This window comes from Eumetopias jubatus, unplaced genomic scaffold (genome assembly GCF_037043125.1).
Source record: "Eumetopias jubatus isolate StellerSeaLion01/CBP00866 unplaced genomic scaffold, mEumJub1_p1.0 scaffold_12, whole genome shotgun sequence".
Taxonomy (NCBI): Eukaryota; Metazoa; Chordata; class Mammalia; order Carnivora; family Otariidae; genus Eumetopias; species Eumetopias jubatus.
In genome coordinates, this window is record NW_028274818.1 from 40,902,379 (window position 1) to 40,927,757 (window position 25,379).

At 37.0% G+C, this 25,379-nt stretch overlaps 1 protein-coding gene across 3 annotated transcripts in view; it reads left to right on the top strand.

The window, feature by feature from the left end:
- Positions 1 to 25,379, top strand: part of CEP350 (centrosomal protein 350) — a 154,847-nt gene that overhangs the window by 124,513 nt on the left and 4,955 nt on the right. For all 3 annotated transcript variants that reach the window (XM_088017380.1, XM_028121508.2, XM_028121509.2), the window contains 6 exons: positions 2,030 to 2,166; positions 4,839 to 4,921; positions 6,120 to 8,119; positions 8,962 to 9,369; positions 9,467 to 9,613; positions 13,113 to 13,235. In XM_088017380.1, coding sequence (XP_087873506.1) covers positions 2,030 to 2,166; positions 4,839 to 4,921; positions 6,120 to 8,119; positions 8,962 to 9,369; positions 9,467 to 9,613; positions 13,113 to 13,235 — 2,898 coding nt within the window. The remainder of the gene's footprint in view (positions 1 to 2,029; positions 2,167 to 4,838; positions 4,922 to 6,119; positions 8,120 to 8,961; positions 9,370 to 9,466; positions 9,614 to 13,112; positions 13,236 to 25,379) is intronic.

Genomic DNA, 25,379 nt, shown 5'->3' on the forward strand with positions numbered 1-25,379 from the left:
CATACCTTCTGCCAGCTTCGTGTTCCTAAAATGCTACATTCATCATAGAATCGATCTAAACTTCCTGCTTCTCACAAGAATTCCTTCTTATGACATCACCAGAGAAGATCATTCAGCTTCTACCTGAACACTTCCATTAATAGGAAATTTCAGATTTTCAAGGCAGTTGGTTTCATTGTTAGGCTCTAGGTTCTCTGAATGTTAGAAAGCTTTTTGTTATGTTTAGCCATTATTTCTATCTTTTTAATGGTCCTTGTTGTGGTCACACCAAATATTAAACTAATAAACTACCTTTATTAGTTTAATCATCAGATATTTAGGTGCCTATTTGTATGCCAGGAACTCAGCTAATTACTTCACACATATTCTTCATTTATCCTCAAGCAACAAGGTATGGCTTTACTGCCCCTGTCTTATAGATGAGGAAACTGAGTTTGAGGGAGATTAATGATACTCAGGGACACACAAGTCATAAATGGTAAAGCTAGGGTTTTAATGTATCTCTAATTCTAAATTTTGTACCCTTACCATTATACTGCACTGTCTTCCACATAGAAAATAGGCTGTTAACAGATGTGGAGAAAATAGACATTTACACAGGTGCATGATACAGAGATGAGAACAGGGATTATAACTTGCACAGATGTTTGGAAGTAGGAAAAGTGGCTAAGGTAGAATGACCATACTGGCAAGAACATGTTGGAACGTATTGGGAAACAATACTTTATTTAAATTATTTAAAAATAAAGATCATGTTCAGGACCTTAGAATCAGAGTGATGAGTTTGGACTTCCGGTCAACAGTCTTCAGCCTGACCACCACACATTAGAATTAACTGAGGAGCTTTTTGAAAAATACAAATATTCAGGCTCACTCCCAGAGGTATTAATTGGTCTAGGGTGGGGCCCAGGATTTAAAAGCACTAGTGTAGGTAATGAGGAGCCATTGAAAATTAAATGAAATACGCTTAGATTGAAAAACGTTGCTCAAAAATTGTTCATTAATGGATATGCCAGCCAGAAAGACCTCTAGAGAAGTGCCATAGAATCCATGTCATTCAACATTTTATTAAATGGTTTACAGACAAAAGAAAGTTCTGTATTTAGGTTTTAGAATTATAGTATATGATGGAGAAATACATAAAATATAGCATTTCTTATAAAATCTTTTGGATTTTATTTAATCACAGATGTAATAAACAACTACATTCATGTAAGTATAGCTTTCAGATCAGAATCCAGAGGAAGGTAATATGGATACTGAAAGTTGTAAAAGTAGGGATTTTAGCCCAAGTTTTAGGGATCTGTAGCAATTGAGTAGCATCCATATGTTCATTCATTCAGTCTTAATATTTATTGACAACCTATTTGGAGCCAGACACTGAGTAGGTATTGAACGTACAGTGTTAGAACAGCTGTAGTCTCAGATAATGAGGTAAAAGTGGGATTTTAGGCCAGAAAATTAAAAAATATAACAGATGAAGGGCTTCCCTTAGATTTCATCCAAATTAGAATTACACATTAGTGATAATGGGTACAGAACAGCTGATAGCATTTTTTGTAATTCTGAAATCATCATATTCTTAACCACACCCTTCCTTCTTCCTCAGGATTTGTATTCCCTAGTACTCCCAAGAAGGTGCCATTGAACTCAGCATCACGGCTAAACTTCTTAAAAATAACAAAAAAGTATTAGGACAGCCTTTAAAGAATAATTACATGATCAGCTAAAAAAGTTTCTTAATGTGGCAGAGCCTGAATTATTGCTTCATTAAATTTCTGTAGAGTGGAGACTCATTTCCTAATTGATTTAGGGTTATAGTTACACATCTTGCTTATATGGAGACTATTTCAAGAAGGATCTATGAATAACTATTGATAGCGCTCTGGGGAATGACACTGGTACTGGGAGAAAGATTTTTACATCTTCTTTACTATTTGAATATTTTACCATAAAATATACTATTTTCTTATTTAAAATAGTTTTTAAAAATTCTGTATAGTGACTCCTCTGATTTTTCTAAACTTAGTCATATGATGAATTCATTAAGAAAACTGAAGCAGAGCTTAGCCGAGATTTGGAAACATCACCAACAGCCAAGCCTCAGATTAAAACGCTCTCCTCAGCTTCTGAAAAACCCAAGATCAAGCCCCTTCCATTACACAGGTAGAAATTTGTGATAACTTATCTATATTCTGCCTTGTTTGAGAAAAGTTTGTGAAAAGCATAAGGAAAGACTTTTAGTAGAGCTATCTTTTAAGTAATTGTGAAATTGTAGAAGTAAAAATATTGGTTAATATTTTTATTTTCACTAATTTGTTATGTATGATACAATCACAAATCACATGTATAATAAGGTACAGATTTAAAAATATATTTTGAATTCTGAAATCTGGTGATTGCAATGAAAATAGTATCCACCAGTATTGCTATAGTAGCATTGTAAGTTGATATAGACCTTTTGAAAAGCAGTTTGCCAGTGTTTCAAAAGTAAAAAAAACAATCTGTAACTTTTGACTCGGTAATTCCGCTTCTGAAAACCTAGCTTGAGAAAATAAGGGCTACCAGAAGTCTCAATTTGCATGAATATGTTTCTCATAACATCCTTTATCTTAATATAACACATTGGAAGCAATCTTTATGTCCAAAAATGGGTGACTAGCCCAGTAAATTATGGTTCTTTCCCGGGATAGAATATTATCTAGACAGTTAAGGCAAATACAGAAGATATTAAGTAATGACATTCAAGTATATAAGATAGTGTATTAAAAAGTCAAGTTGCAATATTTAAAATAAATTTTGAACAATGAGTAGGGGGTAAACAGTGGGACTGAGAAATTGGGGGCATTTCAGAGAGAAGGGCACTCATGAATGACCAAAAGCAGCAAGGAGCTTGGCATATTATAGAAACTAAGCATAATAGGATGTTCATCGCTAAAGTTAGAAGAGACTGGAAAAATAAAAACCAAATTGTGAAACCTTGAACTCACTCATTCTTAGTAGTTTCTACCTTTTCAGAAGAGGTGAAGCCTTTGAAGGTTTTTAAAGAAAATATTTAGGGATTTTTTTTTTTTTTTTTGTCACAAAAGTAATGTAGACTCATTATAATTAATTTCACATTACCCGAGTTTGAATCCTGGTTTCAATACCAGCTAGCTGTTTAACTTTGTCGAGCAAGTTATTTAATCTCTCTGTGCTTCAGGTTTTTTTTAATAGGGATTTATATCCTATAATAACACCTGACTAATTAACTTGTTATGAGGGTTAAAAGACTTAACTTAGAACAGAGCTTAGCATACAATTAGCACTATGTATTAGTTACTATTATTATTATTATACTGAGGGAAACAGTAAAAAGAAAAGTTTAAATTATATACCCAACTACCCCAAAATTGCAAATGTCAACAATATTTCTTTTTAGGATTTCTTATGCTTAGATTTTATGTATATATTTCCACTATATTATAAACTGTAAATTTTATTTTTAGATTTCTACATAATATACTATTGAATGGGTTTATAGTTTTATTAATCAGGCTGTTGGAAGATTTTAACAAGAGAATGACGCCATCACACTTGTGTTCAGAGAGATCTTTCTGACTACTGTATGAAAGAAAGATAGAAAAGAGTAAGCTTAAAAGCAGGGAGAACAGGAGTCTAAGCCAGGCCTCAAATAATCAGTGGTAATAAGAACAGAGATAGGAGATAAATTTAGAAATATTTAAGAAGTAGCGGCACCTGGCTGGCTCAGTGAATAGAGCATGCAACTCTTGATCTCAGGGTCACAAGTTTGAGCCCCACATTGGGGATAGAGTTTACTTAAAAAAAAAAAAAAGAATTTATCCTTAAAAATACTTAAAAAGGAAATATTTAAGAAGTAGGCTTGACTAATTAAAGTGCTAGATAGTGAAGCAGGAGAAATCTAGAATGACTCCCAGGTTTCTCTTAAGTAGTTGGTTGGGTCAGAGTTCCATTAACCTAAATGGGAAATCAGATGTTCTTTTGTGGGGAGCTTATGGTTTTGGTTTTAGAATACTAATTGTGAGATGTCCATAGTTCACCTAACAGAAATTATCCAGGAAAGATATCAGGGTGAGGTATATGAGGATGATCAGCATAAGGACGGTGGTTGAAACCACAAATATAACAACATTGCCCAAAGAAGATACGCATTCAGAGAGAATAAAAGGGAGCCATGTACTAAATATGATAAAATAGCATTTAAAGGCAGTATAAAGAGAGAAATAGAAGGCAAATACTATGACTTCACAAATAAAGAGAAGGCAAGAAAATGAAGAATGTAGCTCTTCCTGTTAACTTAAAGAATAAAAGAGGACAACAGCAGGTTGTGGAAGAATGAAGAACTGAGGGGCAAAATTTTGAGGCTTACATAACATACAAGCTAAGGGAGAAAAAATCTCCAGGTTGAAGGACTAAAGATTATAGAAAAGAGAATGTATAACTGAGGGGCACCATTAATGTGGGACTGTGTGAGTTTTTAGGAAGAAAGAGGTTCAAATAATCAGTTTTGAATAAGAGTGAAAGACACCCCTTTTTCTTTCCTGCAGACCGGAGGAAAGACTATGAATACAGATGTATTTGTAGGTGGAAAGTTTGGTGGTAAGAAAGTTCATGCTGGTGGTCTCTGTTTTTCTCCTAAAAGAAACAAGATCATCTACTGAGAGTGATGAGGGCCAGGAATAGCCTTGATTAAAGTGACAGGGTGGGGTGCCTCCTGTGAAGGAGAAGTAGTTGTCTAAGACTTGACTGCTTTTTGTTACCAATTACTTTAGTATCAGCAGTACATTTATTTCTGCTCATTAATTTTTCTGTTTCAGATCTGAAACAGCAAAGAACTGGAAATCACTAACAGAATCAGAACGCTCCAGAGGATCATTGGAGTCCATCGCTGAACATGTTGGTATGTAAATAGAAAAAATAATTGTTCTGTGTCTAATAGACTAAGGATTTATGCAAATGCCTACACAATTCTACCTCTCTAGCTTTTTTATTAAAAAATAAATTTCTTAAAGATAATAATTATTGAAACTGTCAGTTACTTTGATATTCTAAAGTGATTTATTGGTTATATATAAATTTTGTGAATAAGTATTGTCCCAAATTATAAAAAATGAAGCATAAAGACATTAAAATGGTTAAGTGTATCATTGGCATCATTAACCAGATTTTATAACTGAGTATATATTTTTTAGCTTATACCGTTGTTCAGGGTTAAGTGGTCATATATATTTTTTTCAGCTTAATCCAAAAAAGGTAAGAATTACTGAAAATAAAGTATAATTCAATGAGGAAATAAAACTGAGGCATAAAAAAGCCTACTTACAAGCAATGACAAAATAGAGATTTAAATTAAAAACTTTTAATTCTTGTTTTGTTAGCTCATCACATCTTTTTTTTTCTTCTGCAATTTTAGCTCTTAAAATGCTATATTTGGGGTGCCTGGGATCGAGGCCCATATTGGGCTGTGTGCTCAGCGGGAAGTCTGCTTAAGGATTGTCTCTCTCTCTCTCTCTCTCTCTTTCCCTCCCCCAACTTGAGTTCTCTCACTCTCTCTCAAATAAATAAATTGTTTTAAAATGCTATATTTGCAGAAATAGTTTTCTTTTTTCTTGTGTTTTTTTTTTTTACATTTGAGAGCTTAGTTGAAGTCCCCAGGAAAATTCATTCTTCTCGCAGTATATATAGAAGTATATTTGTCCTTCCTTCATTGTTTTTCTATATGAAATATGTATGTAATATCCATTGTACAGTTCTGGTTTTGCAGGCTTTGAGGATGATCATGCAAATGTCTCCATAAACTTAGAGTCATTTTTCTTCACTTTATCAGTGAAGACATTTAAGAAATTGATAAGTTAAGACAACATTTAAGAAATTATTTCAAACTTTAAATTTTGAGTCATTCTAAATGTTCTGGTTATTGTGGGTACAATATATTCTCTTAAAGGAAAAATTTACCTTATGTGGTAACCAAAACAGGTTATAGTTATTGACCAGAGTTTTTCCTCATAAAGACTTGGCTTTTATTTAGCCTTTGGTTCTAGAAGTTGAAAGATTGTAATTAAATAATTTTGATAATGATTTTTTTCTTTTCCTTTAAGATGCTGCATTGGCAGGTTCTGAGAGATCAGTATCAGAAAGGTCTTTATCTGCATATGCAAAGAGAGTGATTGAATTGGATAGACAAACAGAAGAGCATTTTCAGACTTCATCTCCAATTCTTAGCTCATCAAGGAGAACCAGAGCAGAATCTGGAGATTCTCTAGAAAATGTACCTTCATTACCTCTTCTCAAAGAATTGAATGCCCCTAATAGAATTCTGGATGTGTCAGAGACCAAGGTTGAAGAAGACTCTAGTCAAAAATCAGAAATACAAGAAGTAGACGATACAAAACTGGAGGCGAGTGTGATTGAAGATGCCTATTCGAAACAATCTAGGAAGTCTGACGTCTTACTGAAACTAGACCTGGAACAGGGAGATTCGTCTGAAATTCTTTCAAGGAAAGATCTTCCTTTAGATTCTGTAAATGTTCAGAAAGACTTAGTTAGAGTAGCCATTGAAAATCTTCATAGAAAGGAGCTGAAAGAGAAAGAGTCAGATCAAGATATGGATCATAGTCCAAACATCAAATCAGAAAAAGACATTCAGGAACAAAAGAACATAAAGGAAAGGGACTTGTCTTTGTTCGAACAGTTTTTTGCCCCTAAAGAGATAGCATACTCTGATTTTGAAGTGTCTTCTTTCAAGAAGGACGTTTCCTCTGAATTGTACAAAGATGACTTCGAGGTGTCATCTTTATTGTCACTCAGGAAAGACTCTCAGTCTTGCAGAGACGAATCACAGCCAACCAGGCACTCTACAAGTAGAGCCGTTAGCTTTGGCAGTGATGATGAAATCAGTGAGTGCCTCAGTGAGAAAAGCCTTTCTGTTCGTAGCAGTGTCCACTCTGAGAGGCTGTTGGAACTCAAGTCCCCTACTGAGCTTATGAAAAGTAAGGAGCGCAGTGATGTAGAGCATGAACAGGGAGTTACGGAGTCCCCTTCCTTGGTTTCAGTTTCTGTGGCAGATGAGTTACGTGATTTCCACATTGGTGATAGGGTGTTGATTGGCAATGTTCAGCCAGGAACTCTTCGATTCAAAGGTGTGACTAGTTTTGCTAAAGGATTTTGGGCTGGAGTGGAGTTGGATAAAGCTGAAGGAAATAACAATGGAACGTATGACGGCATTGTATACTTTGTGTGCAAAGAGAAGCATGGTATTTTTGCTCCTCCTCAAAAAATATCTCACATTCCAGAAAACTTTGATGACTATGTAGACATAAATGAAGATGAAGAGTCTTACTCAGATGGACAGTATCAATACTATAATCAAGAACAAAAAGGTAGAGCGGATTCCAAGTTTGATAGAGAAAAGGATGCAGTTGAATATTTTTATGAGAACTCTCTACCTAGTATGCACGGTATAGAAGCCTCACTTGATAGAAGCCTTAAAATAGAAACAGACGACATTCAGGACATTTCTGGAGTACTTGAAGCCCATGTTCACCAGCAGTCTTTGGTGGATTCACTGATCTGTTCAAAGGAAAACAAAGACCTTGTTTCTGGTGCCACAGAAAAGGTTTCCATTACTGTAGAAGGCGGTACTTTAGATAATAACTTTTCTGAAGAGTTAAAGAAGCAACAGCAGTTTATAGAAAAGGAAGAGAACCTATATCCCGAGGTGTCGGAAAAGCTTTCTACTCCACTTCTGGATCTTTTAACAAGAGAAAAGAACCAATTGGAAGCCCAGCTGAGGTCATCACAAAGTGAGGGAAAAAAGTCAAAGCAACAGCTAGAAAAAGTCAGCTTACTGACAGACAGTTTACTAACAGTCTTTGTGAAGGACACGGTCAGTCAACTACAGGAAATCAAAAAAGCTAGGAATGAGAAAATCCAGCTTAGCAATCAGGAGCTTCTTGATGATGATCAAAAGAAAGTACCGCCCCAAGCCCTGTCCCCAAATCATGAGGAGCAATCATCATGTGTTCCAGGTTGCTTCTTAAGGTCTGAATTGGAAGATGAAAAAGAAGAGATTTCTTCACCAGATATATGCCCCAGACCTGTAAGTATTTTATCTAGACAGAATGTCAATTAACCTTATCTTTGTAGTGCATTTTAATTCTGTAGCTCCTGGTAGGTTTTTTGTGACATGTTATTTATTAGATAAAAATCACTGTACTAGTTTTTAAAGGCCTTGTCACTGTTTTTCTGTCTGAAATATAATTGTCCTCTGTTATGTCATGAGTGGTCACTATAGGGTTGTCACAAACACTAGCAGCTTTATGCTGGATTGATGGCCCTTGTGTGCTGTCCACAGGTTAGAGTCCCTTCCAGATTCACTGAACAGATTTATTCCATGGAGCTTTCCAGTGGTTCTCAATCCAGTTCCTTTTTTGCCTATGAAATTATTTGTCCACCTAGCTACTCAGTTACCCTGCAGATATTACCAGTTGTGATGTTGATTCTGGTAAAACTGAAATATATCCACTATGACATATACTCAGACCATCAACTTACTTAGGTTGCCCATGGACAGTTGAACAAAAGTAACGATTTTGAGTAACTTGAGCCAGGTAATCACGAAAGGTGAGAAATTTTGTATACAATTTCCATACCCCACAGATAAGAGAGTACCTCAGAAACAAAATAATGATGATTCAAAAAGAAACAACTAATCAATAAACATTTTATAAAAATTCAATTTTAATGCTTATATAAGCATAATTATAGGAAACAGGGTAGTTTTTTCTTAAATTGCTTATTAGTAGCCACCATATTGTTTTTGTTTTGCTTATAGAGAATAAATATACAAATAATATATTTGCTTTGTCTTTAAAAAAAAAAACAAATGAGTGATCTGAGGTCACTAAATGGTGCTCTATTTGAATGGTTCCATTTCTGTAGGAGAGTCCAGTATTTGGTGCCAGTGGGCAGGAAGAACTTGCGAAGAGACTTGCTGAACTTGAGATCAGCCGGGATTTTCTGAGTGTGTTAGGAGATGATCAAGACTGGTTTGATGAAGACTTTGGTTTGAGCTCTTCTCACAAGATCCCCAAAAATAAGGCAGAAGAAACCATTGTACCTTTAATGGCAGAACCTAAAAGAGCTCCCCAGAAGCCATGTGAAACACTATTGGCAGTTCCACATACTACAGAGGAAGTAGAAATTCTTGTACATAATGCAGCAGAAGAACTGTGGAAATGGAAAGAATTAGGTCATGATCTTCATAGCATCAGCATTCCTACAAAACTGCTTGGCTGTGCTAGTAAGGGTCTAGATATAGAAAGCACTAGTAAAAGGGTCTACAAACAGGTATGTAACATGAAAGGATAATTTTAATTTTTAAATTTTTCTAGTCTGAAATTCAGATTCTTAGCCATTTTGTTTTGTTTTATTTTTCTCTATCAAGGCGGTTTTTGATTTAACAAAAGAGATTTTTGAGGAAATATTTGCGGAGGATCCCAACTTAAATCAACCTGTCTGGATGAAGCCATGTAGAATCAACTCCAGTTATTTCCGACGAGTGAAAAATCCAAATAACCTTGATGAAATCAAGGTAAACTCAAACTAGAGAGTATCTCCTTTTTTGACTTGCTGTTCATTTATGCAGATCTATAAATGCCATAAAAGCAGGTACTCTTCTGTATTATTCACCCTCTGTCCCCGAGGCCTGTCACATAGTGGGTATTCAATAAATGTTTGTTGAGTCACAGAAACCATGAGCAGTGGAGGGATGGGGGAGAGGGAATCCTGAATCCTCAGGATTTTGCAAAGCATAATTTTAACAGTCATTTCCTATATATACATAATTTATAATACTTAAGAAAAAATTAGGAAATAGATAAGTTACTGTGATTCATTGGAGTTTTAGGTAAATTTTTGGCAGTTTAGAGATAGGTATTCTAGAAGTACACCTGAAAACATGTCATCTATCAAACATGCCAGCCCAAGACAGGTGTTACCTTTTCCTCTTTGATTTTACAGGTTTCAAATTAGTAATGTGGTTTTGAAGTATGTGAGATAGTAATATGATATATAAAGTATATTGTTATCTAAGAAGCCTCTGAAAAGATTAAGTGCCCTGAGGCTACGGTGACTCCCAGCAAAACTTCAGTCACATTGGTGGAAATCTCTGCCTGTTCACATGTTTCTTTAATATAGCAAAGGTTATATTTCCAGTGCAGTACCTCTCAAACTGTAATGCATTGAATATGAATCATCTGGGGATTTTGTTAAAATGGAGATTGTTACAGGTCTGGAGTAGGACCTGAGAGTCTGCATTTTTAACAGGCTCTTTAGTGATGAGGATGCTCTTGACCCTAGAACCACTCTGAGTAGCAAGGCTCTGGAGTTGTGTTTTCCAGACTTTATTTGATTATAGAATGCTAATTTTTCCTGCAGATAGCATACCTCCAACTATAGTCGATCCTTGAACACTGTCAGCGGTTAGGGATGCCAACCCCCTACTCAACTGAAAATCTTTAGATACTAATAGCCTACCAGAAAGCTTACAGATAACGTAGTTAACACATATTTTGTATGTTATATGTATTATATACTGTATTCTTACAATAAAGTAAGCTAGAGAAAAGAAATGTTATTAAGAAAATCTTAAGAGAAAATACATTTATGGTACTGTTATGTATTCATTGAAAAAAATCCATGTATAAGTGGACCCACGCAGTTCAAACCCATGTTGTTCAGGGGTCAACTGTACTCATCTTACTGGTGTATTTTCTTACAGTCATCAAGGAGTGTATGTGGACTATTAAAATACAGTAAAGAACATATACAGTATTCTGGTATATAATGTGGAGGCATTGCCTAAACAATTTAGTCTTTTTTTATTAAAATATAGTTAACATATAACATTATATTAGTTTCAGGTGTACGACATAATGATTCGATATTTGTATATATTGTGAAAAGATCACCACAAGTCTAGTTAACATCCATCATCACATATAGTTACAAATTTTTTTGTATGATGAAAAATTTTAAGATCTGCTCTCTTAGCAACTTTCAAATATACAATACAGTATTCACTATAGAGAGCTTTAGAAAATATTTTGTACTCATAGAAACACCAACAGATGTCTATGAGATGCAGTGTATGCTTACATCGAAGTTACGCAAACTGTGGCCCACAGGCCAAATGCAGCCTACCACCTGTTTTTATAGATTAAGTTTTATTGGATCACAGCCACACCCATTTGTTTAAATATTGTCTATGGCTGCCTTCCTGCTGTAACAGCAGAGTTGAGTAGTTGTGACAGAGACCACATGGCCCACAAAGCCTAAAATTGTTATAGTTTGGCCCTTTACTGAAGTTTGCAGACCCCTGCTTAAATTGAAGTAAGTAGTACCAAAAAAAAAAAAGTTTCCAGAGATTAATTTGATTCATTAAAAAAAACAACTTTAAAATGATTTTCAACTTTGAAGAATAGAGTATCAGAACCACCCCGCAGAGCTTTTTCAAAACACAGGTGTACTCCATTTCTTTCAGCCCTCCGAAGCTGATACATCCTTGAGAGAGAGAGAGTGAGTGGTGGTAGAGTTTGGGGACATACTGGTTTGAAAATCTTCTCAAATGATTCTGATTCATAAATGTATCTTTTCCCCCATTAAGAACATTGTTTTTTTGTTTGTTTAATTTTATTTTATTATGTAATGTTAATCATCATACACCATTACTTTTTGTAGTGTTCCATGATTCATGTAGTGTTTGCGTATAATACCCAGTGCTCCATGCAATAGGTGCCCTCTTTAATAAACAGGCTAACCCATCTCCCCACCCCCTCCCCTCTAGAATCCTCAATTTGTTTCTCAGAGTCCATAGTCTCTCATGGTTCGTCTCCCCCTCCGATTCCCCCCCTTCATTTTTCCCTTCCTACTATCTTTTTTTTTTTTTAACATATAATGTATTATTTTCAGAGGTACAGGTCTGTGATTCAACAGTCTTGCACAATTCACAGCGCTCACCATAGCACATACCCTCCCCAATGTCTGTCACCCAGCCACCCCATCCCTCCCACCCCCCACCACTCCAGCAACCCTCAGTTTGTTTCCTGAGATTAAGAATTCCTCATATCAGTGAGATCATATGATACATGTCTTTTTCTCTGATTGACTTATTTCGCTTTGCATAATACCTTCCAGTTCTATCCACATCGCTGCAAATGGCAAGATTTCGGGGTTTTTTTGATGGCTGCATAATATTCCATTGTATATACCTACCACATCTTCTTTATCCATTCATCTGTTGATGGACATCTTGGTTCTTTCCATAGTTTGGCTATTGTGGACATTGCTGCTATAAACATTGGGGTGCACGCCCCTTCAGATCACTCGTTGTTTTTTAACAGAACAACCATAAAAAGTAGTAAAAACCCAAATTATTTTATTAATAACAAAGAATAAGTTGAAATAAGACAAGATACATAATATATATCAACAATCATCAGAATGCATATATCAGTATAACACACAATGATGCTACCCACCAATTTCAATATTGAAATAGCATTTTGTAAAGTTTTTAAGGGTAATAGTTTAAATATTGTTAATAAAATTATCATGCTTTTTATACTGAAGTGTTGATTAATATTTTTTAATTCAACATATTCAGTCATGGTGCTTCAAAATAAACTGTCCTAGCCAAAGCCTGTACTTGGCTCACATGGCATTGCTTCCAACATTTATATGGGATTTTTCAGATGCAGAGATTTATTTTATGCTTCCTTTAGTAGTTTTGCCAGCTGGAAGTTAGCTGATGGTGGTTCTTGGGTAGAGGGGACTCTAAAGTGATTTTTCTTTGCAGATTCATCAATGGGTTTTACTTTTGTGTGTGTGTAAAAACAAAAATTCTTTAAGTGAATAAAGTCTGAGCATTTGGAATGCTTTTGTCTTCAAAATGCTAAGTGGAACTGTAAGTGGAAGAAATTCGTATGATCTTTTATTATAAATACCATATTATTAGCATAAATCTGCATTGTAAGCACTAAATCTCAGGAACTTGGTTGTTTGTGTTTCATTCCCTCCTCTTATTTTCACAGAACTTCATAGCCACAGAAGTACTCAAGTTGTTTAGTCTTAAAAAGGAACCAAACCACAAAACAGATTGGCAGAAAATGATGAAATTTGGAAGAAAGAAAAGAGATCGAGTGGATCATATCCTGGTCAGTGCATATAACTGAAATATTTTTATCTTAACTGTCTCTTCTAAAATCAGAATGTAATTAGAGTCTAAAAAGAAAGGGAAGGGGGACCTGGGTGGCTCAGTAGATTAAGTGTCTGTCTTGGTTTCGTCTCAGGTCATGATCTCGAGGTTGTGGGGTTGAGCCCAGTGTCAGGCTCTGCTCAGTGTGGAGTCTGCTTCTCTCTCCCTCTCCTTCTCATTCACCCTCTCTCTCTCTCAAATAAATAAATGAAATCTTTTTTAAGAAAAGGGAATATAGGGGCACCTGGGTGGCTCAGTCGTTAAGTGTCTGCCTTCAGTTCAGGTCATGAAACCAGGGTCCTGGGGTCGAGCCCTGCATTGGGCTCCCTGCTTGGCGGGAGGCCTGCTTCTCCCTCTCCCACTCCCCCTGTTTGTGTTCCCTCTCTCACTGTATCTATTTCTGTCAAATGAGTAAATAAAATCTTTAAAAAAAAAAAATTGATCTTAAGTCTATGATAGTAAAGCCTTAAATTCTTCATTTGCTGCATTTCTGCCCCTCAGTTTTGGAACTTGCTTTCTTTTGAACTTGGTAGATGAATATTTAACTTAACAGTATTTTGTGGGTGTGGAGAACTTGAGAAATAAAAAGCTGAGTGGAAGCAAAGTTTAAGGTACCAAATTAAAAAGAGACCAGTGTAGATTCTGGGGCCAGATTGCCTGAGTTTAAATCTCTTTTCTGTCACATACCTGGTTTGTAATCTTGGACAAATTGTCTAACCTCTTTATTTCTCTTTTCCCTGTCTGCAGTCTACCAATACAGTTATTAAGTTATTAAATGAGTGTTTATATATGTATATGTAGAAGAATTCCCTGTATATAACTCAGTAAATACTAATTGTTATCATTTTGTCATCATTATTATTATCCATAGCTTTAGCTGGATAGGATTTATTCCATTTTGTGATATATTTCTCTAGCATTAGAAAAATGTTTATCAAGGTGTCTTGGCCCAGTGGGTTAAGCATCTGACTTTTGATCTCAACTCAGGTCTTAATCTCAGGGTTGTAAGTTCAAGCCCCGCATTGGGCTCCATGCTGGACATGGAGCCTACTTAAAAAAAAAAAAAATTGTCAAACAAAAAAAGAAAGAGTAAAGAAAAAAAGGTCTTTCATCCTTTTATTTCTTCTGTAAAAGAGCGTTAAGTAATAGCAAACTTTACGAAACTCATTACTTGATTCAGGTTTATCTCTAAACATTTTCATTCTGGACTTTCTATCCTGTTTATATTTATATTCATATAATGAAAAACAAGTGTAATACTTAGTTTTCCCCAAGTATATGCCTTTCCATTGCTTCATTTGCTCAGTAACAGCTATACTTAGTAGATAAACATTTATTTAGTGTTTATAGCTTGCCATTCTTTTTCATGCCTTTTTTCATGCATGAAGAGTGGCAAACTGTAAAACATAGTGATTATATGAGGTAGGAAGGACTCATGTTATTCTGTTTTATAAATGAGGAAGTTTAGACTCAAAGATATTAAATTACTTGTCCAGCAAATGAGAGCCAAGATTTTAACCAACTGGTTCTTCATAAATTTTTGCATCTCAAGAATGTGAACTTATTCTCATATTTCAACAAGATTTTATTTATTTGAGAGAGAGAGAGCATAAGTGGTGGGGGTGGGGGACGGGCAGGAGAGGGAGAAGCAGACTCCCCACTGAGCGTGGAGCCCAACTCGGGGCTCGATCCCAGGACCGTGGGATCAGATCATGACCTGAGCTGAAGGCAGACACTTCAACTGAGCCACCCAGGTGCCCCTCAAATAAATAAAATCTTAAAAAAAAAAAAAAGATGAAAGCGTGTCAGAAACATTCATTTATCCTTGTATCAGTTAAATTGATCACATCCTCTATAAATCATCTCAGTGTATACATTTGAGTCAAGAACTGTGCTAATTAAGGACTGACGTGACAGTAGTAAGCAAGACAGGCATAGAATCTGTTTGCAGCCAGAAACTAGCCATTGATATGTAATTTACACATGTGTAATTCTAAATTAAATGATAAAAATAGAGGAGTAGGGAGCTGTTGTAAAAGCATAAACCAGAGGAAACTGACCTAATGAGGATGGTCAGGGCAGGCTTCCCTGAGGAAGTGACATTTGAGCTGAGATCTTAAAGATGAATAAGCATCACCTGAGTTCTAAGATAGAAGAACAATTCAGGGGGAGCAAACCACATTTGCCAGACCTGAAATGAGGAGAAACATGGGTTTGAGCAGAAATGTTAATGGTTGGAGGTGACATAAGATAAAACTGGAGAGGTAGAGTCTATATCCTCCAGTGCTTTGTAAGCCATGTTAAGGATTTTGGATCTTATTGTAAAAGCAAGAAGCTTAAGCAAGAGAAATTAAAAGACCAGATTTGCAGTTTTACAAATGCTGGGAGAGTGCGGCGCCTGGGTTAAGCATCCGACTCTTGATTTCAGCTCAGGTCATGATCTCAGAGTTGGGGGATCGAGCCCCGTGTCAGGCTCCCCACTCAGCTGGGAGTCTGCTTGATATTCTCTCTCTCCCTCTGCCCGTCCCCCCCAAATAAGAATAAATAAATAAATCTCTCTTTTTTTTTTAAGATTTTATTTATTTATTTGACAGAGAGACACAGCGAGAGAGGGAACACAAGCAGGGGGAGTGGGAGAGGGAGAAGCAGGCTTCCTGCCGAGCAGGGAGCCCGATGCGGGGCTCGATCCCAGGACCCGAGCCGAAGGCAGGCGCTTAACGACTGAGCCACCCAGGCGCCCCTAAATAAATAAATCTTAAAAAAAATATATATATATATATATATAGTTATCTACTGAGAGAATGCTTCAAAAGAACCAAGTGTGTGGAGGAAAAAAGACCAGCTAGAAGGATATAGCCTCTACAGCGAAGGTGGCTGTTGTTTATTAAAGCAAAGCTTCTTAGCTAAATTTTTCTTGAGCACATGTGAAAGTAAATGAGGAAGCTAGCATCATGTGCCAGTTCAAAATGACACAGAGAGTGAAGGCGTACTACATACAGCCTCCAGCTAGTTACAGACAGCTTTTACTTAACATGGTTATAAAAATGTCATCTTAATAGTGAAAGGATTAAATACATTGGAAGGGGAGACAACGATATGGGGGCATCTTTAGACTTGAATTATTAATCGGAAATGAAAAGTAATGTATCTCACAAGTGAACAGTAAGCAAATTGATTTGTGGCTCTTTATTAGACGTACCAAAAGAACAAGGTACTGTCCTTGGATGGCAGAGGCTTCCAACAGTGCCAGATAGGATCACTTATACAGAAACATCTCTCTCTCTAGCAGTTCTTGGAAAATTCTCAAATAGCAAACAAAAATTTCTTTTGCTCATATAAGATTATTATAGTTTGGGTGAGGGTGACGTCTGTGTTTAACAATTCAAGAGATTTAGGAGTTGGGAAATAGTAACATATATATATATTATGTGAATATCCCCTTTACTGGTCATAAAATACTTTTCACCTTCCTACAGAGAGACCTGGGCCTATGTAACTTGTTTCAAGAGTTTGCTCTTCTTCCCCCCCCCCAACTCTTCTTAATAGGTAGCTAAATGGTACTGTTAGCTCCTTGAGTTAATTATTAAGAAATGCTAAATAAACTTCTCTCCCACAATTAGATTTAGCCAACCTAGTATTTGGAGATTCTAATATTTTTGCATTTTAGAGAGATTGAGATTCAAAACAACAATTCTTTTGAAAGGTTTATTTGTTTTAGAGAGAGTGCACACGTGCACGCACAAGTGTGGGAGGAGGGTCAGAGGCAGAGGGAGAGAGAAATTTAAGCAGATGCCATGCTGAGCACTGAGCCTGTCGCAGGGCTCGATCTCATGACCCTGAGATCATCACCTGAGCCAAAACCAAGAGCCAGCCACTTAACTAATTGTGCCACCCAGGCACCCCACAAAACAACAATATTTAATAATATGTGAACCAAAAATTATTCCCTTAGTACAAAAGAAAAATCATGTTTATTATAATCATGCTCATTTTAGAAAATTTAGAAAACACTGATAAATCAAAAGAATATCATGATAATCTCATCATCTAGATAACTTAATATTGTGATGTATGGTCTTAGAGTCTTTTTATAAAAAGAATTTTTTTAAACAGATCATCATCGTCTCTTTTTCGTGATCTGATTCTTTTTACTTAATAAAATGAACTATTTTTTTCTTGTCAGTAAATGTTCCTCTATTTTATATCACTTTTAATAACTTTATACCATTTTATTTTCCTGGAAATATAGTAATCCATTGAATGGATGTACCATTATTTAACCAGTCAATATTTTTTTCCTCTTTTAAACAGTGTTGTAATAAACATCTTGCAGTATGAGATTTTTATACTTATTTCCAATAATTTCCTTAGGATAAACTCCTAGAAATAGAATCGCTGATTAAAAGTATATGCAGAATGTTAAGGCTTTCGTATGTGTTGTCAAATTGTTCTCCAAAAAAGTTGTACCAATTATACATACTCACCAACATGATACAAGAATGGAGGTTCCCACCTTTGCCAGTACTAGCTGTTACCAATTTTTAAATCTTTACCAAAAGAATGAGCTCATTTTGTGCTATAATTTTATTATTAATATGGTTAATTTTTTACCTCTTTATTGGCTATTCTAAATCTTTTGCATGCTTAGTATATGTGCTGCCGAAGTGAGCACTCTTTTGCATGTTTAATCATTAAATATTTCAAAATTAGAAAATAGTACACAAACCATTGTTTCTGAATCCCCCTCTTTCATTTAGTCCAATTTCCATCTTCCTAAAATATGTACTTGAGTATTTCATTAATCTCACTAACTTAATGTAAGCTCTGTCTTTGTCTGCAGATGTTTTTATTTCAGCTCTTACTCTTGAATTATAGTTTACTTAAGTTTTGAATTCCAGGATGATCGTTCTTTTACTTCAGCAATTTGAAGGTACTCTTATTGTAATCTGACCTCTGTTGTTGATCTTAAGAAATTTGCTGACAGTCCTTTAGGGGAATCTGTCTTTTCTTCTTGGTTTCTATTGAAGATTATGTTGTGTGTTGTTTGTGTGTTCATTTTACAGTTTCTCTGGGTATGTCTAGATGTGGATTTCTTTTTATTTTTCCTGCTTTGGATTCACTGTGCTTATTAAATCTTGACTCAATTCTGGGAAACTCTCAGCTATTGTCTCTTAGAATGTTGCCTTTCCCCAAGTCTCCAGTTCCTTGTGACACTTTTCTGGACACAGCTTTGGCCCTATTCTCTCTTTCATGGCCCTTAATTCCTCCCCTAAGTAGATGCAACACTTGCTGCTCTTTTAAGTTCCTGTTCTGGTACTTAAGATTTTCCTTTTTTCTCAAGATTTCTTTATGCATTACAAATAGTGTTTGTTTTATCCAGTATTTCTGTGTTTATGTGAGAGCTCTCTTGCATTATCTTACTCTGCTGTTTGTTGCTGCTTCTGGTGGTGGTGCTGTTGTAATGTACTCCAGGAGTTTTTCAAATTTTATTTCTAAGTAATATTTGGATATTATAATTTAAAAGCAGGAGAAAACAGCGGTCAATATTTTGGTCGGGCCAATACTATAGATAAAATGAAGCCATCTTTTCTTATAAAATTGATGTGTTTTATTTTTCTAGGGTTTTGACTGTTGGTAATTTTGCTTAGGATCTTAAGTTTTTAAAAGTCCTGAAACTTCCTGAGCCTCATTTAATATTTTTGGATGTAATGAACCTCAGATGCTCCCATGGATGTTAGTGCCACTAAAATGAGAAAATAAAGGGGTGCCTGCGTGGCTCAGTCTTTAGGCGTCTGCCTTCGGCTCAGGTCATGATCCCGGGGTCCTGGAACCGAGCCCCGCATCGGGCTCCCTGCTCCCCGGGAAGCCTGCTTCTCCCTCTCCCACTCCCCCTGCTTGTGTTCCCTCTCTCGCTGTTTCTCTCTCTGTCAGATAAAATCTTTTGAATAAATAAATAAATAAGTAAAAAGAGACAATATGGCTTAGCAGTTAAGAGCAAGATCTGTGGGATCAGACCTCTTGTATGGTTCCAAACTTGTCTCTACCACTTAATAACAACAGTGTGACTTGGGGTAAGTTACTTCTTTGTGTCTCAGTCTCCCCATTTGTAGCGTGGCAGCCTCATAGAGTTGTTGTAATGATCAAATGAGCTACTCTGTGTCCTAAGTGCATATAGGAGGCTCTCAAAAGTACTAGGTATTATTAATATAATCATTTTTATTGATTTACGATCATTTTCTTACTTGGTCCCCACCCTCTCTGTCTGCAAACAGCCAGAGTCTAAATTACGTCAGAACTTGGGTCAGAGATTTGACTTGGTGCTATGAGATATATAACTATGAAGATTTTTGGTTTTTTTGAGTTGTGAAAATTCCATCTTTTTATTAAAAATGTACATGCCCTTCAGCTGTGTTTAAATTTGCCACCTATGCCTGATCTAGCATTCTTGATAAAAGCACTTTGATTCAGAATAAGCAGACACTGTCACCTCTGCCTAAAGATCCTAACAATACTAGTAGATTTAATTCCCAGAATGTTGTGGCTCCGTCTTTTTATATTAGATAATATAATATGTCAGCTGTATTGTCAAGGTTTTCGGTACAATTTTCTGACCAATTCCAATATTTTCTTTCATCACACTGGTTCGTCACCACACAGTCCAGTGTGATAAAAGAAAAGATGATTATTAGTACAGAATTAAATCATGTGAAAACAGTTTAATTGGAAAAGGGACTCTGATGTGTGTATGCATAAATACCATGCTTCACAATAGTTAAAGAACTAGAGAAAATTATTCACATATTTCCTGCATTATTAAAAAGGATCCACTGAGCTCCCAGGAGCACCTATGGCCAGTTCAAATTAACCCAGTCAGTCGGTTATTTCTTATGTACCGGCTGTGTGCTAAGTATCATACTCTAGGCCCTGGGAATACATTAGTGAACAAACCAGACAAAATGCAAGGAGCTTTCATTCTAGTGAGGGAGACAGATACACAAGAAAAATAAGTTAAATATATAGAGCCAATAAGGGAATATTGGGGTTGCAGTTTTAGATAGGATGGCCAGGGAAGGTCTTGCTGAGAAGATGACATTTGTTTAAAGGACTGAGGGCAAACAAGGTGAGCCAAGCACTTATCCAGGGGAAGAACATTCTGGGAAGATACATTGGGCCTTGATTACTGGGGGAAAGTCACTGGGTATGGAGCAGAGTGAGGGGTCAAAAATAGTAGTAGGAGATGATGTTCCATAGGTATTGGGGTGTGTGTGTGTCTGTGTGTGTGTGCGCGTGCACGCACATGCACGCACGTGCGTGCACAGAGGGCCAGATCCTGTAGGGTCTAATAGGCCCTTGTAAAGACTATAGGTCTTACTCTGAATAAGATTGGCAGACATTTAACGGTTGAGCAGAAGAGCGATGTGTTGTGATGTACATTTTAACAGGATCACTGTGGCTGTTGTGTTGAGAATGGACTGAAGGAATGGTAGCAAAGGTGGGAGCAAGGAGACCAGTAGGATATTGTAATAATCCAGGCAAGTGATAATAGTGGCCAGAACCAGTTTGATGATATTTAGGTGATGAGAAGTGTTCAGATTCTTGACATATTTTCAAAATAGAACAACAGAACTGCTGATAAATTGAATGCGGCATATAAGAGAAAGAAAGGTAGTAAGAATAACTCCATTGGGTTGGTGGGAGCCACTGGAAGGATAGAATTGCCATTTGCTGATTTGAGAAAGACTGGGAAGAGTGGGTTGGGAAGGAATATCAGGAGTTCTGTTTTGAACATATTAAATTTGAAGTATCTGATAAACATCCAAATGGAGATACTGAATAGGCAATTGGATGTATGAGTCTGGAGCTCAGGCAAGAGACTTAGGTTGGAGATAGGAATTTGGGAGTGGTGGACACAGAGATGGCAGTCAAAGCCATGAGGCCAAGAGAGAGGAGGGCCAATGACTGATTCCTGACACACTCCAGTGTTTCAAGCATTCAGAGGATGAGGAGGAACCAACAAAGGAGACTAGAAAGGAGCAGCCAATGAAGTAGAAGAAAGCCAGGAGAGTGTGGGGTCCTGGAAGCCAGGTGAAAGCGTTTCCAGGAGGAGGGAGGAATGAACTACATGGGCTACAGCTAATTGGTCAGGTAAAATAACGGAGGATTTACCATGGGATTGAGCAATGTGGAGGTCTAGACTGATCTTAATATTAATGTAAGTAATCCTGGCACGTGTGAGGTCAATGCTGGATTTCAGTAGGTTTCAAGAGAGAACAAGAGATTAGTGAGAGCAAAAGTAGACATTTCAAAGGAGTTGTGTTTTTTTTGTAAAGCGAAAGATGGAGGGGGACATGGTGACAAGGTAGGGTCCTTGTAGCTTGAAAGAAATATGCTGATAGGAAGAATTCACTAGAGAGAATGGGATGATGCAGAGGAGTGAGGAGGGGCTACGTGAGCAGTGTTCCTGCAGTGGCGCGGCGGGTGCCCTCCAACTGAACCTTAGCGCTTGTAACATGATAGACTACTGTATTGAACATTTCACAATAAACAGTTGCTTCCTCCATATGAACACATATAATTTAGGGGCGCCTGGGTGGCTCAGTTGGTTAAACATCCGACTCTTGATCTCAGCTCAGGTCTTGATCTCAGGGTCATGAGTTCCAGCCCCTCACTGGGCTCCACATTGGGTGTGGAGCCTAGTTAAAAAAAGAAAGGAAATGTATAATTTAGCTGTCATTGCTCAGACTAGGAAGGTCCCTAATCAGTCTAACTCTACATGTGTCTGTGGCATTATTTGAGTTGAGTAAAATACAAAGAATGTTTTTTAGACAGGCCTCCATTAGCCAAAAAAAAAATCTTTTCAGCTCCAGCTCCCATTCACTGTCCCCTTACCACTTCACAAGGATATTGATGAATTTGTATCTTAGGTTAGCTAAGAATATGATGAGCTATTTTTAGCAATGCATTCTCAAAATGTATATGATGTGGAATGAATGACAAGACGTTAGACCAGTTTTTATGTATCCTTTATACACAGTAGCCTTGGAAAATCTCTCTCTTGTAGGTAGAATTGCCCTTAAAATGACAAATCCTGTAGTGAAAGCACCTAGCTAACGATTCAATCTCCTTTACAGGTTAAGGTGTGAGAAGGTACTAGATAGATAGCTCCTGAGTTTCTACTTACCGTGGATAAGTTCTTTCTCACAGTAAGCCTAAAAGGGTTTTCATGGAATTAATTAGAATTGACTTCTACAGCTTTGGGGTTTTATCATAACAATTTTAATTCTTCCTGCATGCCTTTGGGGCCACTCTCATGTTATACCTGTCTTTCCATCCCAGTTAAATGTTGGTATTCTCTGCTCTTGTCTGATAGTGTTTTTAAGTTCCTTCAACATCTTCAGCTTTACCTTTTTCAGTGTCCCTCTTTAGATACCATGCTCAGAATTAACCATATAGTATTTTATGTATTGATTTATTAGTACAGTCATAAAACCTCTTCACTTTTTCTATTAATGCAGCTTATAATCACATTTGTTTTATTTTTAACTGTCATTCTTATGAGACTCAGAAAAACTTAGGAAAGCCCTAAAACCAAAGGGGTTTTGTAATCATTTTGGGGGCCCAACCTGTGCCTTTGTCGTTATTTTGGGGGCCCAACCTGTGCCTTTGTCGTTATTTTGGGGGCCCAACCTGTGCCTTTGTCGTTATATGGGGGGGCCCAACCTGTGCCTTTGTCGTTATTTGGGGCCAAATAGAGGACCTTACTCTTTTATTCCATCATTCTGTTAAATTCGGCTCTTTGTTCCAAGCTACCAATACATTTTTGAGTGTGTTCTTCCAAGGTATTTCTATTTCTCAACCTCATGTTACCTCTAAAATTCATCCAGGTCATTGCCAAAAATGATGAACTGGACACAGCCAAAGACAGCCTTTTAGCACTCACTAAAAAATCCACATGCCAGATATTTATTTAACACATTCTATTTGCACTGTCCTTGTCGCTGGGAAATTTAAAATAAAAGGAAAAATCTTGAGGCACTCACAGCCTAGTAGGAAAACAGATACATAGAGTACAGTTTTGCCAAATAATGAAATATGAGCAAGTAGATTGGGAGCACAGAGGAAAAAGCTCCTGAGTCTTTTAGGCGGAAACTTCCTTGCAGGTTGGTGGTTGTGTTGTCCTTTAATCAAAAAAGCACAAATCCATTTAACTGGCCTGTTTCTATTTCCCCATCTTGTTTGCAAGGATATGGTGCAAGACCCTGCCATGTGCTTGCTGAAATCTGGCCACGTTTTATTTCCCACATTTCTCTTTTCTAAAACCAGCCTCATACCCTGTGAAAATAAAAGCAAATGAAGTTATTATTAGACTGACTTTTTAATGTCAATTAACTTATGTAATATATATTAACTTACCATACATGCATAATACATGTGTAGGAGCAAGAGAAATGTGTAATAAAATAGAATAGACTCCAAAAGCCAGAAGGAAAAAAATGGAGGCAGATCTGCAGGCTGTGAGACCCCTTGGTTGCCATAGTTGAAGTTCTGAGTTGGGCTTTGGGCTTTTGGATGGCCAAAGCAAAATGGAAAGCATGATGTTGGTCCTCACCAGCTGAGAGTGAAGTGGTTCTTGCTCTAAAGAGGAGCAAAGCTTTTGCTAAATCTGACAAGGGCACTGTGGGGGCCCATCGTCTGTGTGCTAAAATAGCGCGTCATGTCCCGAACATATATTCTAGGCCACAAACGATTTCATCAGGACCATGCTTCCTAAATTTTGTCACTGAGGAAGAAATTGCTCAAAGAAAAGATTTAATATTAAAGGTTGAGAAAACCTATAAAAAGGAAAGCTGTGCAAGTTTGTTTGGACAAAATTTATGGGAGATAAGAAAGCTTTTGTAGGGACACCCCTGTTAGCTTTCCCAGAACATGGTTCTCCCTCAACAACAGTTTGAGAAGTGTTGCATTAGGCTGTTGCTTACAGCATCCTTCATGAGAGGAACACCAGTCCCTTGGTAGGTTAATAATATTTCTTACACAGCCGTACAGAATGATTCTTTGATCAAATAAATATAAGAAACTCTGAATTAAACAAGGTTCTTTACTGGCGGACTTCTTTTTAATAAGCTAATGTACAATGTGAACCTCGCAGAAGGAGTATTCTAAAACTTATTTGGCCATGGAGCCCTTTTTGGTGGCATATCTGTTCATGGAGCATAAATTAGGGAACAAAGGAAATGGATAATTTGCAAATCCTTCAAACACCCTCCTCCAAGAGAAGGAACGTGGCAGCCACTGTGTCGTATATTTGTCAGCCCTGGCCAGGGGCACCTGTTGGGCTGTCCTTCCTTCTCGTGCTCTCAAACTCCAGGGCGACAGGCTCGCTCTCCCAAGAGCCTTCTCATTTGCCTATAACAGGAAGCAGAATACAAGTTCCCGTCCTTGCTTCCTCAACCTTTTTCGAGATGAAACTATGATCAGTGCAAGCCAGGTGTCTGTGGTCCCATGGCCTTTTCGCCAACTTAGACTTCTGGTTAGAGACCCCCATCACTGCAGTTGACTTCACTGAATTTCTCACTAGATCAGGGTTTACAATCCACTTTCTCCACCTGGCCTCCATGCCGCACACAGTCTCATTGTGTACTCTATGTCCCATATGTTTCTTTTATGGGTAGTCTTTAAAAACTATAAACAAGCAAAAAATCTTGGACAAATAAATAAACTTAAGGAATAATACATTTTAAAAATAATGAATATTAAACTTCATTTATTTATAATACTCTAGAATCACATTCAGTATTTTCTTTGGATATATGCATTTTATAATTGTAAATAATTAGACAGTTCTAATTTGATTAGTTTTGGTTTACTGTAGGAGTCCCCAAACCCTAAAATGTAATTAGTATTATAATAATGGTGTATGGTGGGGCACCTGGGTGGCACAGTCATTAAGCGTCTGCCTTCAGCTCAGGTCATGATCCCGGGGTCCTGGGATTGAGCCCCATATCGGGCTCCCTGTTCGGCGGGAAGCCTGCTTCTCCCTCTCCCTCTCTCCCTGCTTGTGTTCCCTCTCCCACTGTGTCTCTCTCTGTCAAATAAATAAAAT